The sequence below is a fragment of the Lemur catta genome, chromosome 15 (assembly GCF_020740605.2).
Source record: "Lemur catta isolate mLemCat1 chromosome 15, mLemCat1.pri, whole genome shotgun sequence".
NCBI lineage: Eukaryota > Metazoa > Chordata > Mammalia > Primates > Lemuridae > Lemur > Lemur catta.
In genome coordinates this window covers 44,095,011-44,110,480 of record NC_059142.1, presented here as the reverse complement: position 1 = coordinate 44,110,480, position 15,470 = coordinate 44,095,011, and the positions used below count along the sequence as shown (strand labels likewise).

The following is a 15,470-nucleotide window of genomic DNA, read 5'->3' as shown; positions in this document are numbered from 1 at the left end:
AATCCTCAATAAATATTAGCTATCACTAAAATCTATATCACTATATTTATCAAAGTTGCCAATTTAACTATAAAGCTCCAGAAAAGTAAACTGGCAGCTTTCTTCCCTGGCACAGAAATCAAAGCAACAGAAAATAGGCAATTAAGAAAGCCACTAAGGGGGTGCTTTTGATACCTGCTTTGCAAGAAAAACTAGCTGTCACCTCTCTGATACTATTTCCCAGAGAGTGCAGGGATCATTCCTGAGTCTAATAACAAGCTATAGCTAGACCCTATGGCAATGTTTACCGTAGCAGGCTCTAGGTCAGTGCTGGAGAGCCTGTAAAAACAGATTGCTGGGCCCCACCTCCAGAGTTTCTGATTCATCAAGTCTGGGGTGGGCGATGAGTTTGCATATGGTGCTGGTCCAGGGACCACAATCTGAAACTCACTGCTAACATAACTAATGTCTTGAGCAAACCTAGTCAGCCAAGTACAAATGATGCTCTGCCAACAGAAAGTTATGTTAAGAACCAGTGATGCAAGGCTGGGCACGGTGGCTCATGCCTGTAATCCTAGCACTCTGGGAGGCTGAGACAGGAGGATTGCTTGAGGTCAGGAGTTCCAGACCAGCCTGAGCAAGAGTGAGACCCCATCTCTACTAAAAACAGAAAAAATTAGTCGGACAACTAAAACAGCAGGGGAAAAAAAAAAAAAAAAAAAAAACTAGCCGGGCATGGTGGTGTATGCCTGGAGTCCCAGCTTCTTGGGAGGCTGAGGCAGGCAGGAGGATCACTTGAGCCCAAGAGTTTGAGGTTGCTGTGAGCTAGGCTGATGCCACAGCACTCTAGCCCTGGCAACAGAGTGAGACTCTGTGTCAAAAAAAAAAAAAAAAAGGAACCAACAGTGCATTGACTCAGGCCAGCATATTAAATATAAGTTCCCTTCTAGACAGGGTTTTGAACTCACTGAGGCTTTCTCAGACACAGGACCAACCAGAAAGGCACTACTGTAGTCTGGACTCACCGTGTTCTCAGAGCCTAGGCCAGGCCGCTCCCTATAGCCTAGGCCTCCTCCACCAATGTTCAGCTTTTTGCCTTTTCCTCCTTTGAAGCGGGATTTCCGAAACCAGGCATTCTGCATTGAACACAATTCAAGGTTAAATCAAGGGAGGGAGAGAAAGCCAGAGGAAGAGGACAAAGTTAAAGAGGAAATTAAATGGGAAGAACTTTTTGCTTCATCTTTAGCCAGTGAATTTATGGCAAGGAAGGAAATGCTTACAGGAACCACAGATTAGCTTCTTTGTGGTAGTTTAAGCCACCAAGTCTTCCTTCAGGACCTCCTAGGAGGGAAGTGATTAGATAAACTTCAAATGCAAAGTGGTCACGGCCACTTCTAACTTCGTTGAGGAAAATGAATTTATTTTTTTATTTCTGAAACAATCTATACATACTATTAGACATAAAAATCTGGAGCTTAATTTTAAAGAACTAGTGGATTCAGAAGCAAAGGAAAAAAGCTACGTGAAGTGAGGCTTATTAGAATTGACTCTAGGGACAGACTCCCAGAAGCAGCCATACAACTAAAATTTTAGTTACCCTCAGAGCCTGAAAGGTTTCATTGATTGAACTTGACCACTGCCAGAATACTACTCACCAGATTTATTCACATTCTCTTAAGAATGCAAACATCTCTGAGGAGTTTAAAGCTTTATATGACAATGACAAGTCAAGTACTTCAGAGATAGGGCAAGCTTAGGAAAAGCGTGAGCACAGAACACCCGAGACAGAGATGTAAGAAAATGCCAAAAGACAAAACACATGCTGTTTAAAATTTTAGTTTAGGACTGGCTCTCTATCCCCAGGAAAGGGGGAGGAAACATCATTCTCCTCCTCTCTCCTGCAGTGTCGGTCCTTTATTCCTGGGACCAGAAACATGGCCAGCACCATGCAACCACTGTGTTAGGGGTTAAGAGTTGTGTGGGCTGGGCTATACATTTGACAAACTCTTAACAGTGTCTACTATTAGAAAGTGTTCCTTCCAAACCCATTTGTAATTTGGGGACTGCATATATTAAGATGACTCAAGATTTGATTTGGCAGAATGCCTCACTCAGTTTTGGACTGGAGCACACCTGGAAGAGGTGTGGTCAGAGGTCTGAGATCTTGGTCTGTAAGGAATAGTTGAGAGGCACTATGTATTTTTTAGACGATCACACATCTTTAATCCTCTAAAAGGGAAGACTTTTTGAGGGGAAGAGCAGTAGACAGAATCGTAGCCATCTCTGAGACTGAACTGACTCCTAGCGTGCTATGGGGTAAGCAGGTAGAAAATACAGGGACAGATTTTAGTGCAAAGAATAATTTTCAACACAGATGCTACTTAATGGAGAAGATGAGAAGACAGACCAGATGAATTTAAATATCTCACGAATCCTATCTGTACCTCATAAACCCCCCATACCCTCGCCCCTTTTCTTATAACATAGAAAGCTATCTGCCCCAGGCTTGCTGAAATTTCTTTCTTAGTTTTATAATCTGAAGTATGCCTAGCCCCTCACCTGCATTGCCAGATCTAGGAGTTCCTTGGAAACATGCTGATTGGCTCCTTCCAAGTTTCGGACAAGGTCACCAGCAAAATTGCTGTCCTTGGGAGTCAATAAGGTATAGGCCACACCCTTCTCACCCGCTCTTCCTGTGCGGCCAATCCTATGAGTATGGGTATCAATGTCTCGTGCCACATCATAGTTAATGACAGTCTTAATTGAAGGAATGTCCAGACCACGGGCTGAAATAAACAGTAACCAAATTCTTTTATTCTTCATCTGGAGTCAAAAGATCAAAGTAAATGTTAGTGCTCTAAGAACCCACATTTCCCTTATCTAGGCAAAGTGCATGGGTTTGATAAGCTGAGATACAGGAATGTAAGTTATCCCTTTACAGTAAATGTCACCACTGTAGATTCTATGATACAGGGCCATCTAGTGTAAGGGATTTGTATCTTTTGTCATTAATAACCTGACATGACCTCTCCCTTGTACTGGGAATATACTTTAAAAATGTGTCTCAAAGCTGAGAAGTGTTCACCTTTCTGGAAGAAAATACCAATTTTTAAGGGTAGTTATTAAAACTTGGCAGGACAAAGCCAAAAATCATACTCCAAAAAATTTTCTGATCTTGACTGAAAGATGCCCGACTAAGACACATGTAGTAGACCTGTGTAAGATATCTACCACACTCAGACACAACTGTCTTCTAGCTGCAGAAACTCTTTGATCAGAGAGAAACATTAAGTGAAAAGCAGTATCCAGAGCTCCAGACTATGATCCCTGTGCTGAACTGCTGTTCCCCTGCCAACCAGACCAGCAGTCTTTCAATTCGCCTGCTCAGCTATTACAGGTTTTGTATAGTTAAGACAGAGCATTCTGACAGCACAGGGACTGAAGGTCATTGTGAAATCCATACTCTACCTGCAACATCTGTGGCCACCAGGACTGGTATGTCCTTTTTCTTAAAGTCTGAAATGACCTTGTTTCTCTCACTCTGATCCATGTCCCCATGGAGTAGCCCAAGATTATGACCTTCCTGCTTAAGGTTATTGGCTAGCTCTTCAGCATTGGCTTTTTTAGTAACAAACAGGAGGACACTCCCTGAAGAGGTAAACTCCACCAGACGCCGGGTAAGCCAGTTCCATTTACTAGGCCCAGAATGGAGAATCTCCACAATCTGTGTCACATCTTCGTTAGCCTAAGAAGGAAGAAACGAAACAGATGATTGTGACATTGACGCCTCAGGCCACCTGAACAGGACCAGGCATTAAATTTTCTACATGTATCTGGAAGAACCTTAAATAATTCCTTTTCGCCTTGGTCCTTCCTTCAGCAAGTCAAGTGCAGCTCAAAACTTACCTCTCTTCTCTAATCACCTTGCTCTCCACCTCCCCCTGGTGTACATACATAATTTGTATGTACCTAATTTGTATAACCCAACACTTTGCAATACCTTTTTTTAAATGCCTTTTCAGATTATTCCTAATACAGTAAACTCTTCTATTGTGCCTCCTACTCAGTGTTCCTCCTAGTACAATTCATACATGCACATAGAAGGCACTCAAAAATGAAGACTGCAAAATGTCAAGATGCTAACTACATAGGAACTTTTTTTAACAATAAACATGAAAAGCAACTGAAGAAATTTTCTACGCATATTTAAGTGACTTTCAAGTCCCAATTCGGAGAAATTTCCCACATAGGGCATATGCACAAGTAGGAAATAAAACCTTATTTTCACCAGGCCTTTCAGGTCACCCCCTTCCTCCTAAGCAAGGAACCTCCCACAATCATTGAAAACATCAGTTCCATCCTAACTCACTGGTAGGTTTCTTGGCAGACCTTTCTGTTTCTTTAAAAGCTTAAAAAAGACTTTTTATTATGAAAATTCTTAAATACTCAAAAAAAAAAAAAAAAGAACTAGTTTACCATGTACTCTTCACCCAGCTTCAATAATTGTCTACATTTTGCCAATGTTGCTTCATTTATCCCCCTACTTGTATATTTTAAAGCAAATCTGAAACATGTTGCTTCATCCATAAACTTAATATTTTAAATTTTTATCTTAATAGTGAGAAATTAATTCTATGTCTCCATAATACAAGAAATAACCCACTGGCATCCCATCCAGCCGTGTTTAGGATTACCTCTCCAATATCTCCCTGCACCACTCGAATAGGGTCGATCAGGATGTCTCTGGCCAACTTTTCAATCTTTTTCCGAAAAGTTGCACTGAATAAGAGAGCTAAAAGGTAAAATAAATTCTGTAAAGAAATAGTGTGACTTTTTTATTGAACATCTAAATAAGCTTCCTTGACATTCAGAATTATTCAGACTTTTTTTTACATAAACCCACCTAAACCTTAAATTTAGTTTAAAAATTGATTCACAAAAAAAAAAAAAAAAAAAGATTTTGCTCTTACTCTATTTTTATTGCATTTTCAGTTAAGACAAGTTGTCAGCATGATTCAGAAAAAGGCTCTTGATTTCAAATCAGCAGATCTGTACAGTGCTTTGCCTCTACCCACTGATAAACCTGTATAAACTGGGGCAACCCATTTAATTTCTGAGTCTTGGTTTCATCATCTACAAAGATGAGTAAGTTCTATCTGATGATCTCTAAAGTCCTGTCCAGCTCAGATAAAATGTCATTGTCTTCCCCTTTATGGTTCTCACCAGTACACACATGATCATTTTTACTTTCATAATTGTGATTGCTTATAAAATAAACAGGTGTTCATTCTGAGTACAAATGTGGTTTAATAAAGCTGCTTCATACATACTCTGTCTGTCAGGACGGACATGACTTGCTATGGATCGAACCTGGTACTCTGGAAGAAGCAGAACAGCAAAATTAATATTATAACCCTGTAATACAGACTGGAAGGCCCGGAAAAAGTCATTTTAGTAAACGTCTCCATGAAAAGTTTTATGAATTAAGGAAATTTTCAAATTCCTAGATATAAAGCTGGGTGCAGTGGTTCATGCCTATAATCCTAACACTCTGGGAGGCCGAGGCGGGAGGATCACTTGAGCTCAGGAGTTTGAGACCAGCCTGAGCAACAGCAAGATCCTGTCTCTACTAAAAATAGAAAAATTAGCTGGGTGTGGTGGTGTATGCCTGTAGTCCTAGCTACTCAGGAGGCTGAGGCAGGAGGAACGCTTGAGCCCAGGAGTTTGAGGTTGCAGTGAGCTATGATGATGCCACTGCACTCTAGCCAGGGTGACAGAGTGAGATTTTGTCTCCAAGAAGAACAATAAAAAAAAAATCCTAGATACATCATTCACTATAAAACTCTGAAATTTTTCCCTTCTATACAGGGGGGCTATGTCTGGCAGTGTTCCAATGAGAAAAGATAATCATGTGGACAGGAATACAAAGGATATTAAATGATGTGATGTTCACCTACCCAGGAACACAGATCATGACCTCTACAATCAAAGGCATATGAATAAAAATAAAGAATAGAGAAAATATTCCCCCATATACAAAAGGCATTTTCAACTTTCCTCAGCTCAACCAATCCTAACATACTTTTCCTGAGGAGACACCTAAAAATAGTTAAAATCTTAGCTATATTTCTACAGTCTAACCCTACCCAGCAGTATTTTTAGCTTCTCTTATGCTGAAAAAAATTTGCTGACTCTCTGAAGATATAGAAAAAATTAATATCATGAGGATGGGGACAGAATAAATAGGTATTCAAGGCATACCAAATCCCATGTCAAACATTCGATCTGCTTCATCAAACACAAGGTAAGAGACTCTTTGAAGATTAGTAGCTTTCTTTTTCACATGATCAATCAGTCGACCCTATGAGATCCACAAAGTGAATAGTAAGCATAATTAAAAAGCATTTACAAAGACTTTCTAAAGTTGTGCTCCTGGCAAAAGTGCTAATTCAGTCTTGGATGGTAACAGATGCTGGTCTGACAGCCTAGTACTTTATTTATGCACTACATAGCCCAATCGAGCAGAAATTTTAAAAACTTAAATTAGCTTCTTCCTTTACATTGTGATTTAAATTCTGTGGGAAGATGGCCAGAAGCATTTTCATGAGGCATTCTGAAATGACTTGATTTAAAGCATACTACTGATGGGTTTTATCGTTTAGACTACACTCTTCTGGAAAGTTCTGACCATACTCTGAATATCTGATTCTGGATGCTCTTGGTAACCACGGATCCACTTTCTAGGCAAGCATAAGAAAAACTATTTGAAATAGAGGAGAATTTGTAGCTCCTAATGTATACGTCACAGAGACTCTTACTGGACTGTTATGTAAGTCAACCGATCAAAATTAAATCAAAGGCTGGAAGTGGTGGCCTACACCTGTAATCCCAGCATTCTGGGAGGCTGAGGTGCAAGGATCACTTGGAGATCAGGAGTTCGAGGCCAGCCTAAGCAAGAACAAGACCCCGTTTCTACCAAAAATAGAAAAACTATCTGGGCATGGTGGCGCATGCCTGTAGTCCCAGCTACTCAGAAGGCTGAGGCAGGAGGATAGCTTGAGCCCAGGAGTTGGAGGTTGCAGTGAGCTATGATGATGTCACTGCATTCTAGTCGGTGTGACAGAGTGAGACTCTGTCACAAAACAAAACAAAAAATTAAAAATTAAAACCACAGGCTGCCATTCATCAGGGTATTCTCAACCCTGCTTTACCGCATCTTAGAGGGAATTTCCTGCAAAACTATGTTTTCCATAGAGAGAGGCTGAGAAGTCACTTAACACAAGACATACTTACGGGGGTACACACAACAATCTCTGCCCCTTCCTGAAGAGCCTTGGCCTGCTCCCACATGCTGCCTCCTCCATATACAGCCACTGATCGAAGATTATAAGCTTTTCCAAACCGCTTACATTCTGCATGGATCTAAAAGTTGTTAATATATTAACAAACTGTGACACTAACAAATATCTCTATCACAACCCAAAAGTGAGTTCTGAAAAACAGTGTGATATCATAAAAATATTGAAACCTAGAACATGCTTTAAAATCACAATTTTATTTATTAAGGTGTAACTGAATAAGGTGTAACTGAATAACAGAGTACCATTATCACATATCAACAAGCTATCTAAAGTCTTGCTGTGATTATTCATTTTTTCCCCTTCTTTTCCTGATCCTGTCATTGCCCTTCTACCAAGAAAAATGAATGTACCCTGGAGAAAAACATTGCAAGCTTATAATACAAACAATTCCTGTATCATCATACTTTTTTTTCCTCTTAAACAGTAGTTTTAAGGAAAAAGCATATATTTGGTTACATAGGAAATATTGCATAATGCTTTCCAAAAGTTTCCTGGTAGCATAACAACGTAAATATGCTTAATATTACTGAACTGTACACTTCAAAATGGTTAAGACAGTCGATTTTGTATTTTACCACAATTTAAAAAAAAGGTTTCCTGATCATACTACCTACTTGACTGGCTAATCCCTTGCTAGTCCACACATGGAAGAAGGTATTCTACACAAAACACATACCTGCTGGCAAAGCTCTCTAGTAGGACACACAATCACAGCGATTGGTCCATCACCTGGTTCCAATTCCTTCTGGTCCATTATATGAATCAACATGGGCCAGATAAAAGCTGCGGTCTTCCCACTGCCTGTTTTAGCAATACCAATCATGTCTCTACCACTTAACGCCACAGGCACACCCTGGAGAAAAAATAAAGTATATCCACTCTAAAATTTCAACTCTAAAGATGCACTGAAAGAAATACCAGAGAAGGATAAATTGGCTATTACTGACATTCATTTCCAATGGGGGAAAAACTACCTTTGGCTATGCATACTGGCTGTGAAATAGAAATTTGTGACATTCCCATCAACTTCTTGATTTATAGGAAATAACATCATTCTCTTCATGTGGATTAGCCACCATTTACAGAATATGAATGACTCCATCTTGCTTAAAATATATAAATGAAAAATTATAATTTATAATGGAAGTGATTGCTAAAATTTAAAAAATTTTCTTCCCTTGAAAAGCTACAGAGTCTGTACCAGGGGAGGGGAACCTGTGGTCGTGGGGCTGTATGTGGCCTTCTAGATCCCTGAGTGTGGTCTTTTGACTAAATCCAAGTTTTGCAGAACAAATCCTTTCTGTGAAGTTTGAATTCGGATGAGTGGCCACACTTGGGCATCTGGGGGGCCACATGTGGCCTTGAGGCTGCAGGTTCTCCACCCTTGGTACAGACTATTTCATTCATGTATAGAAAATTCTCATCTTCCGAATAGGAATAAACCCCATATATGAATGAGAAACAGAAGCTATTACTTATAGTAATAAATGAGAATTTTCAAGTCATAGTGCTAAATTTGTCCATGCACAATCTTTTTTGTTACATGTAGGCCTAACTAATTATTTTCTTTCTATTTCAAGATATTTATCAGATACAAAAGAACATTTCCCAATTAATTAGTAAGTTTTTAGAGTGGTAAGTAATTCACATTTGCTCTTTATTTTTTAAGGTTTCAAAAGTAATCCTGGATTTCATGTATATCTTTTTTTCACTTAATCAAAACAAAAGCTGAACACTAAGCCACAGAGGAAGTATGTGGATACCTTCTATCCATGTCAACACAGTTCCATACTAAACACTGTTTTACTTGTTTGTAAACTAAATATAGTTACAAAATATCATTCTACTTCATTTTTCTTTCATTATGTTTTACTCACCTGGCACTGTATTGGAGTGGGCTGTGTGTACTCAGATTTCCGAATCTGGTGCATAAGTTGTTCATCAAACCCAAAATGAGCAAAGCTACTTCCTGGTCTAGGAGGTGCAGCACCAGAGACCTAGAGATAGAGACAACTCCCAAGAATGACTTGTACTTCAACATAAACAGCACTTAAAGTTCAACACTACTTACCTGGATCTAGCATTTTAGCTTGAGTATGAAGAAGTGAAAATATAAGTCTATAGCCAAAAGCATACACTGAAAAGGCAAAACCTCAAATATAAACCTCACACAAAAAACTCCATGATAAACGTTCCTGAGATAGCTGTCACATGATTTATTATGATTAAGTACCTAAAAATCTCTTAAATCAAAATTAATTTTCTCTTAAGAAATAATGAAGAAGGAAGAAAAATTACTGAATTAGGAAACGTCATTAATTTTCTTTTTTGCTATACTGCATAAATATTAACCAAGTGGTAAAAAAAAAAAAATGAATAAATCTTACTCCTGAAAATTGCAAATGGTCTCTGAATAAGACAAGCCTACACATACTGGTTACAGAAATATAATCTATCACCTCTGTTTTCAGTGATGCCTAACAAATTAATGTCTCACTTGGTGATGGTCCAGCTACTGTCTGGCACTGTTTTGTGCCCAGGTGAAGAATGGGGTTTATAAACTCCATGTTGTCTCCAACAGTGGTGTCCTTCAATCCTTCTCCAGTGGTGCTGATATATTCAATCAGGATTTCACTTAAAAGCTTTTGGGGGATATTGGGGGTATCGGCAACCTCTTGGGAAACAGAAAAGTGTACACACACGTACATACACACCGCCTGCCCGCTCAGAAAACATGAGTTCAAACCTAACATAGCAACTGGTAGGGCAGACATAGGCCAGAAAGTTGTCCACATCAGAGAAGATATCAGCATATTTTCTCTGCGGTTTCATTTAACTAACATCTCTCAACACCCTAAACAATGTGGCCAATGTGCAACCCACAACTTTTTCACGGGCAATTTAAACTATTATTCTGAAATTAGTGCATGCAGGCCTTTAAAAGGTGTTAATTTCTTCTAATATTTTTAAAAAACTACATCGTACGTAATTTGAGAAACAAGTATATCTTAATTTCAAAATAGTCTAAGACTTCATATATTGTTCACATCTATTAATTGCTTCCTCTTCCTGAAGATGGGGACTCCTACCCTTCATCACTAGCCCGCCCAGCATAGGTGACTGAACACATGAAAGAAAACAATGATCCTATTCTAAAATATCACCTGGAAGACTAAAACAATCAAATCAAGACACATAAGCCCAAGGAATATAAGAATTATTCTAGCAAAGACCGTTTAAGGACCATTAGGAAATAAATTCAAGGTTATTAGTTTGGTTAAGCAATAATACTAAATCTGGACTAATTAATGTTAGTATAAGAATATTTGGCTTAATGATTGTCTTACCCGAAGATTGAGCTTATGCCGGAGATCTATTAACTGCTGTGGAGTGAGGTTGGTTATCTCTTCATGCTCATTGTAAAAATTTTTTTCAAATGGTGGATAGTCAATCTGCAGGTCCAATTATTCAAAGTTAGTCTAGAATTCAAGAGTCAATCCTGTGAGTTTGATTTTAATGCAAAATAACTTCTACAAATATTATACAAGTAAAGCCATTCCAGCTAGGGAGGATAAAGGAATTTATTTTTGACATTCATCCCAAAAAGTACAACCAATAGAATACCGTTTCCTATTCCTGTTTTCAATATAAACACCAACCTACTTCCTAAAGAGACTCTTAAGGACATCTCAGATTTGAATAACCTTGAGGCAGACTAAGGAATCTTTACAATGCCAAACACCTCAGAGGACAAAGAAGGTATTTTCCCCTATGGTATTAAATATGTTTTGTTTTGGATTAAGATGTTTACTTAGCTCCATGCATTTAAAAATATTTCTAGTATTCCTTCACAGATAGTTGTGCCTTTAGAGAGTTCTCTGTTTAAAAATATGAAGCTGCTTATAAGTTAGCTTTAAAAAAAATGTATGGCCAAGCATTTCCAATCCCAAAGAGAAAAGTAGTCATTTCTGGCACTCTTTTCATAGTTTATTGTACTCAGGATAAAAAACATACCCACATCACCACATAGGAATTTTGCTAAATGATTCTCTTTTTGACATCATGTAATGGCTATAATAAACTTAGTTTTTAAGAATTTAAGCTTTCTATAGGTGGTCAAAATTTTTCACAATTCTGGGTATATCCAAAAAGATTTGGTGAGAAGCGTGACACTTGTTTTACATTTTTGGAAACCTCTTTAACATCTGAGTTAAAGAAAACGACCCATTGGGTTGTTTTAACTTAAGCCCATGAAGAAAATCTGGCCTCAAAAGATATGTAGTTGGAAAAGGGAGGAGAGTACTTTAAAAGACTTTTCAGATATCTGTGGATTTTTATTCTTCTCTGATTCTATACTAAAACTTCAGTGGTCATTTCCTAAAGGTTATTTTCATTGTGTAATCTGAAACCATATCATTAAAATTTTTATACTGTTATATCATAATCCATTAGTCTATCATGTATTTTGAATTAAGCTTTTACTCATATGATTTTGTAATGTTATACATTGGTCACATGGAAAACACTGGTTCACTATAGCATGCAGATCATCCAAATGTTGACACATTCATTTCGTTATATATATATTTTAAAAATTACAATTACCATCACTATCAATTTTATCACAATGGTCTTTAAGTACTGAGAAGTGGTCAAGCTTCCTATAGTGGATATAAGTTTTCTGAATTCTAATTTTTGCTTGAAAGCTTGAATTTCTATTATTGGCAATAAACACTTTCAATTGTGTTCCACGAAAAAAGCCAGCTACTTCTGCTTACAACTCAAACACATAAGATGACTATCATATTTTGGTATGCAACAGAAATGCTTTATGTGTACTTTCTGTCACATAGAATAAAAAGACATGTAACTCAAGGGTCATGATTTACTAAATGACAATTTTTACTGTTTCATAAGAGCATTCTTAAGTGAAACTGGCCTTCCCCTCCCCCCCAAACTGTAATGTCTGGCAGGGAAGAAAATGACTACTAGTACAGTTTGGTACCACTGGCTTGATTCATGCTAAGGCATTAGCAGTTTTACCTATCACTGATTTTACATCACTGCTGCAAATGCTGATAAAATGAAAAAGGAAAATAGTGTTAGTGTTATGAAAATTCTGCTGACTTTGTAGGCTTCCCAAAAGTGTCCCTTTAGGGGTCCCTAGGACCACACTTTGAGAAGCACGGCCCCAGATCTAGAATCACTAGGGTATACAAGATCTAGTCTGAGATACTTGGATGAAACACTGATTTTTTTTTTTTTCAAGTAGGCATACTGATATCCTCATTTGCCTTCCTTGACTTAAGGAACCTGTAATTCCTGGCTCCACTTTGAAAAACAGCCTCTTATCTGCCTCAGATCTGGGAGCAACAGTAAAGATTTACAGCAATTAAAAAATAAATGCAAGCCGGGTATAGTGGTGCTCAACTATAGTCCCAGCTACTGAGAAGGCTGAGGTGGAAGGATGGCTTGAACCTAGGAGTTTGAGGCCAGCCTGGGCAACATAGTGAGACCCTCATCTCAAAACAAAACAAAAAAAACAACAAATGTAGGCCCAAGCGCCCGTTCTGAAAGGAAGGTAGTAGGTGTTGCTTCTGGAAAACAGGTACAATTGTTTAAAAAAATTCTTAAAATTCTAAAATCAAACATGAGCAAATAATGTGGCTATAACCTTCAACAAGATAGGCCATAAAGTCTCATGAAATTTGTGACTCAAGCACTTAACAGAGGTGGCAAGATCCCAAAGCACAAGTATGCTCTTGACATAAGAGTACTCAGCTACTGGGAAAACCTAAATATTAAAGATGAAGGAAACTGTATCATTTTGAAACAAGAATCAAATTCTGTAAGAAACACCATACCTCTGAATGATCAATGGGAGGAAGAGGATCAATGATTTTTTTGGAAGGTGCAATTGGATTTCCATCACTATCATATTCCAGATTGTCTTCCTCTTCCTCCTGAACCACACCAGCAGTTGGGTTTTCTGCCATGTATCGAAAATAAGCTTCCTGCAGGAAAGCACAAGAACATGATCACACCCAAGTACAACTGCTCCTATTTCTGATTCTGTAATTAGTGTGCAATATACCAGATGACTGTACAATTAAAATACCTACCAAGTAAGACAAGACTTTTACTAGCAATGATTCCTTTTATAATAGCTGTATTCAGAAGGACCATCAGAAGAAATAAATTAGGCAGTTATTACTACAAAATGATTTAACTTGTTTAACAGAAGAGTTACAAATCTGTCTGTTCCATAACCTTCCTGGGATGGAGTGTCTACCTACCCTCCCCAGAGCTATAGAACACATGCTGTGGCTTTACCAATAGAAGTTGGGAAGCTGACACTGATTAAAAAGGTCACAAACCTGGAAAGGATTACTGCTCACTCTGGGTTCTCATCATTCCACAACTGAACAATGGAAAAAAAATATACTAATGGACAGTCATTAATGTTCCATCTTGAAATACGAGAATCACAAACAGAACTCTTACAAACAAGTAGAGGTTAGATATTGCTAGAGGCCATCAATAGATCCCATACTACTCTTCCACTTGATTTATCAGAATAAACATTAATTTTGGATTTAAAAAGCAGCTGAATAAAGCTCATATTTGTTTTTGAAGTCATAGTTAATCAAAAGTTCCATCTTCAACATGGGGGAAAGTCATGTGAATCTTTATATTACCAACTGGTCACACAGGTAGAAAAGGAGCAAATCAAATGACATTGCCTGCTCAATGTCAGGAATGGCCATTTCAAGTGAAGGCAAGCTCTAGCTTGTCCCCAGTATAGACTTTGTGGGGTAAAAATAAAAGATAGAAATACTGCATAGGAACTCACTTGGTCATCTTCCTCTTCAATGTCATCTCGAATACCCCTGGAAAAACAAGCGGAGAAACAAACTTCCCTGCAAATGTTCCACATACCCAGCTCCATACTTAACAGCAGATCAGTGTTGAATTCCATACAACTGAGGAACTCTCAACACTAACAATAACAAAGCAGCAATAAGCACACTGTAAACTATCCACCCATAATATGTATGGTTTCACTCCGTAAGCAGCAGTTTACATTTCTTTTAAATGGGATGATATAGTACCCCTAGAAATATCAATTACTAACAAGGATATAAGGAGTAAAAATTTTCTAAAAACAGATACCAAGGACCCTAGCTTTGGGAACCCATACAAAAATCACAATGCAGTTGTGAAAAGCCTTTCATATAAAAAAAGAAAAAAAAATCCTGAATTTGGTATACACTAGAAAGAATGTCACAACTTTTTTATTGTCCCCCAGAGTTTCTAGCTCTAGGGTAACTGCTTTCAAGCAAAATCAGTTAGCTTGGGGACAAGGACAAAGAGGAAAAACTACATTAACTGCTTTATGAGTCTGGGACTAAAACTCCCTAAACAGTTCACATGGACAAGGGGAATATAACCACTTGCTGGATCTCTCAGCAGCTAGGGAAAGTATGGTTGCTTAGTTCCCACAACCATCTCTTTCTAATCAGACTTTCTGCCTAACTTGGAGTACTTGCTATTCCTAAGGCAACCAGCAAGCAACACAACCAGTGTAGGGCAGCTGGAAGAGGATGCAGCATACAGTAGGCACCAAAAAGAGGGCTAAACCTCTATATGGTACAGAAAGAGGGAAGGGCCTGAAGCACTGATTGCCAAGCAGAGGGAGAAAAAAGTTCAACCATGCCCAGTCGAAAAGCCTTAGATATTCAGCAAGGCAAAGAGGAGACTTCTCTTTCCCAGAAAATAAAGTACTTCAAGTTCTGACTATGGTTGCTAAAGCATGTCACTCTTTACCTGAAATTAAGTTTTATTACTAATAACATACAGTCACCCCTTGGTATGCATGGGGGACTGGTTCCAGGACCCCCACATATACCAAAATCTGCATACACTCAAGTTCTGCACTCAGCCCTGCAGAACCGGCATGTAAGACATCAACCCTCTTTATACACAGGTTTTGCATTCCTGTGAATCCACATTTCGTGGGGGGCGGGGGGACAAAAAAAGCAAAAAACACCCCCGCATATAAGCCGACTCGCACAGTTCAACCCTGTGTTGTTCAAGGTTAACTGTACATAGTTTTTATGATATAATCAC

At 38.4% G+C, this 15,470-nt stretch overlaps 1 protein-coding gene across 4 annotated transcripts in view; it reads right to left on the bottom strand.

Annotated features, from left to right (window-relative positions):
• Positions 1 to 15,470, bottom strand: part of DDX42 (DEAD-box helicase 42) — a 35,123-nt gene that overhangs the window by 3,303 nt on the left and 16,350 nt on the right. For 2 of the 4 annotated variants that reach the window (XM_045525976.1, XM_045525977.1), the window contains exons 5-16: positions 14,194 to 14,230; positions 13,205 to 13,354; positions 10,688 to 10,792; positions 9,218 to 9,337; positions 8,017 to 8,193; positions 7,273 to 7,401; positions 6,241 to 6,340; positions 5,310 to 5,357; positions 4,674 to 4,771; positions 3,448 to 3,724; positions 2,539 to 2,765; positions 1,005 to 1,115 (exon numbers count right to left, since the gene is read on the bottom strand). In XM_045525976.1, the coding sequence (XP_045381932.1) occupies positions 1,005 to 1,115; positions 2,539 to 2,765; positions 3,448 to 3,724; positions 4,674 to 4,771; positions 5,310 to 5,357; positions 6,241 to 6,340; positions 7,273 to 7,401; positions 8,017 to 8,193; positions 9,218 to 9,337; positions 10,688 to 10,792; positions 13,205 to 13,354; positions 14,194 to 14,230 (1,579 nt within the window). Of the gene's footprint in view, positions 1 to 1,004; positions 1,116 to 2,538; positions 2,766 to 3,447; positions 3,725 to 4,673; positions 4,772 to 5,309; positions 5,358 to 6,240; positions 6,341 to 7,272; positions 7,402 to 8,016; positions 8,194 to 9,217; positions 9,338 to 10,687; positions 10,793 to 13,204; positions 13,355 to 13,717; positions 13,737 to 14,193; positions 14,231 to 15,470 lie in introns of those variants that run through there. The other 2 variants (XM_045525978.1, XM_045525979.1) reach the window with 2 other exon arrangements.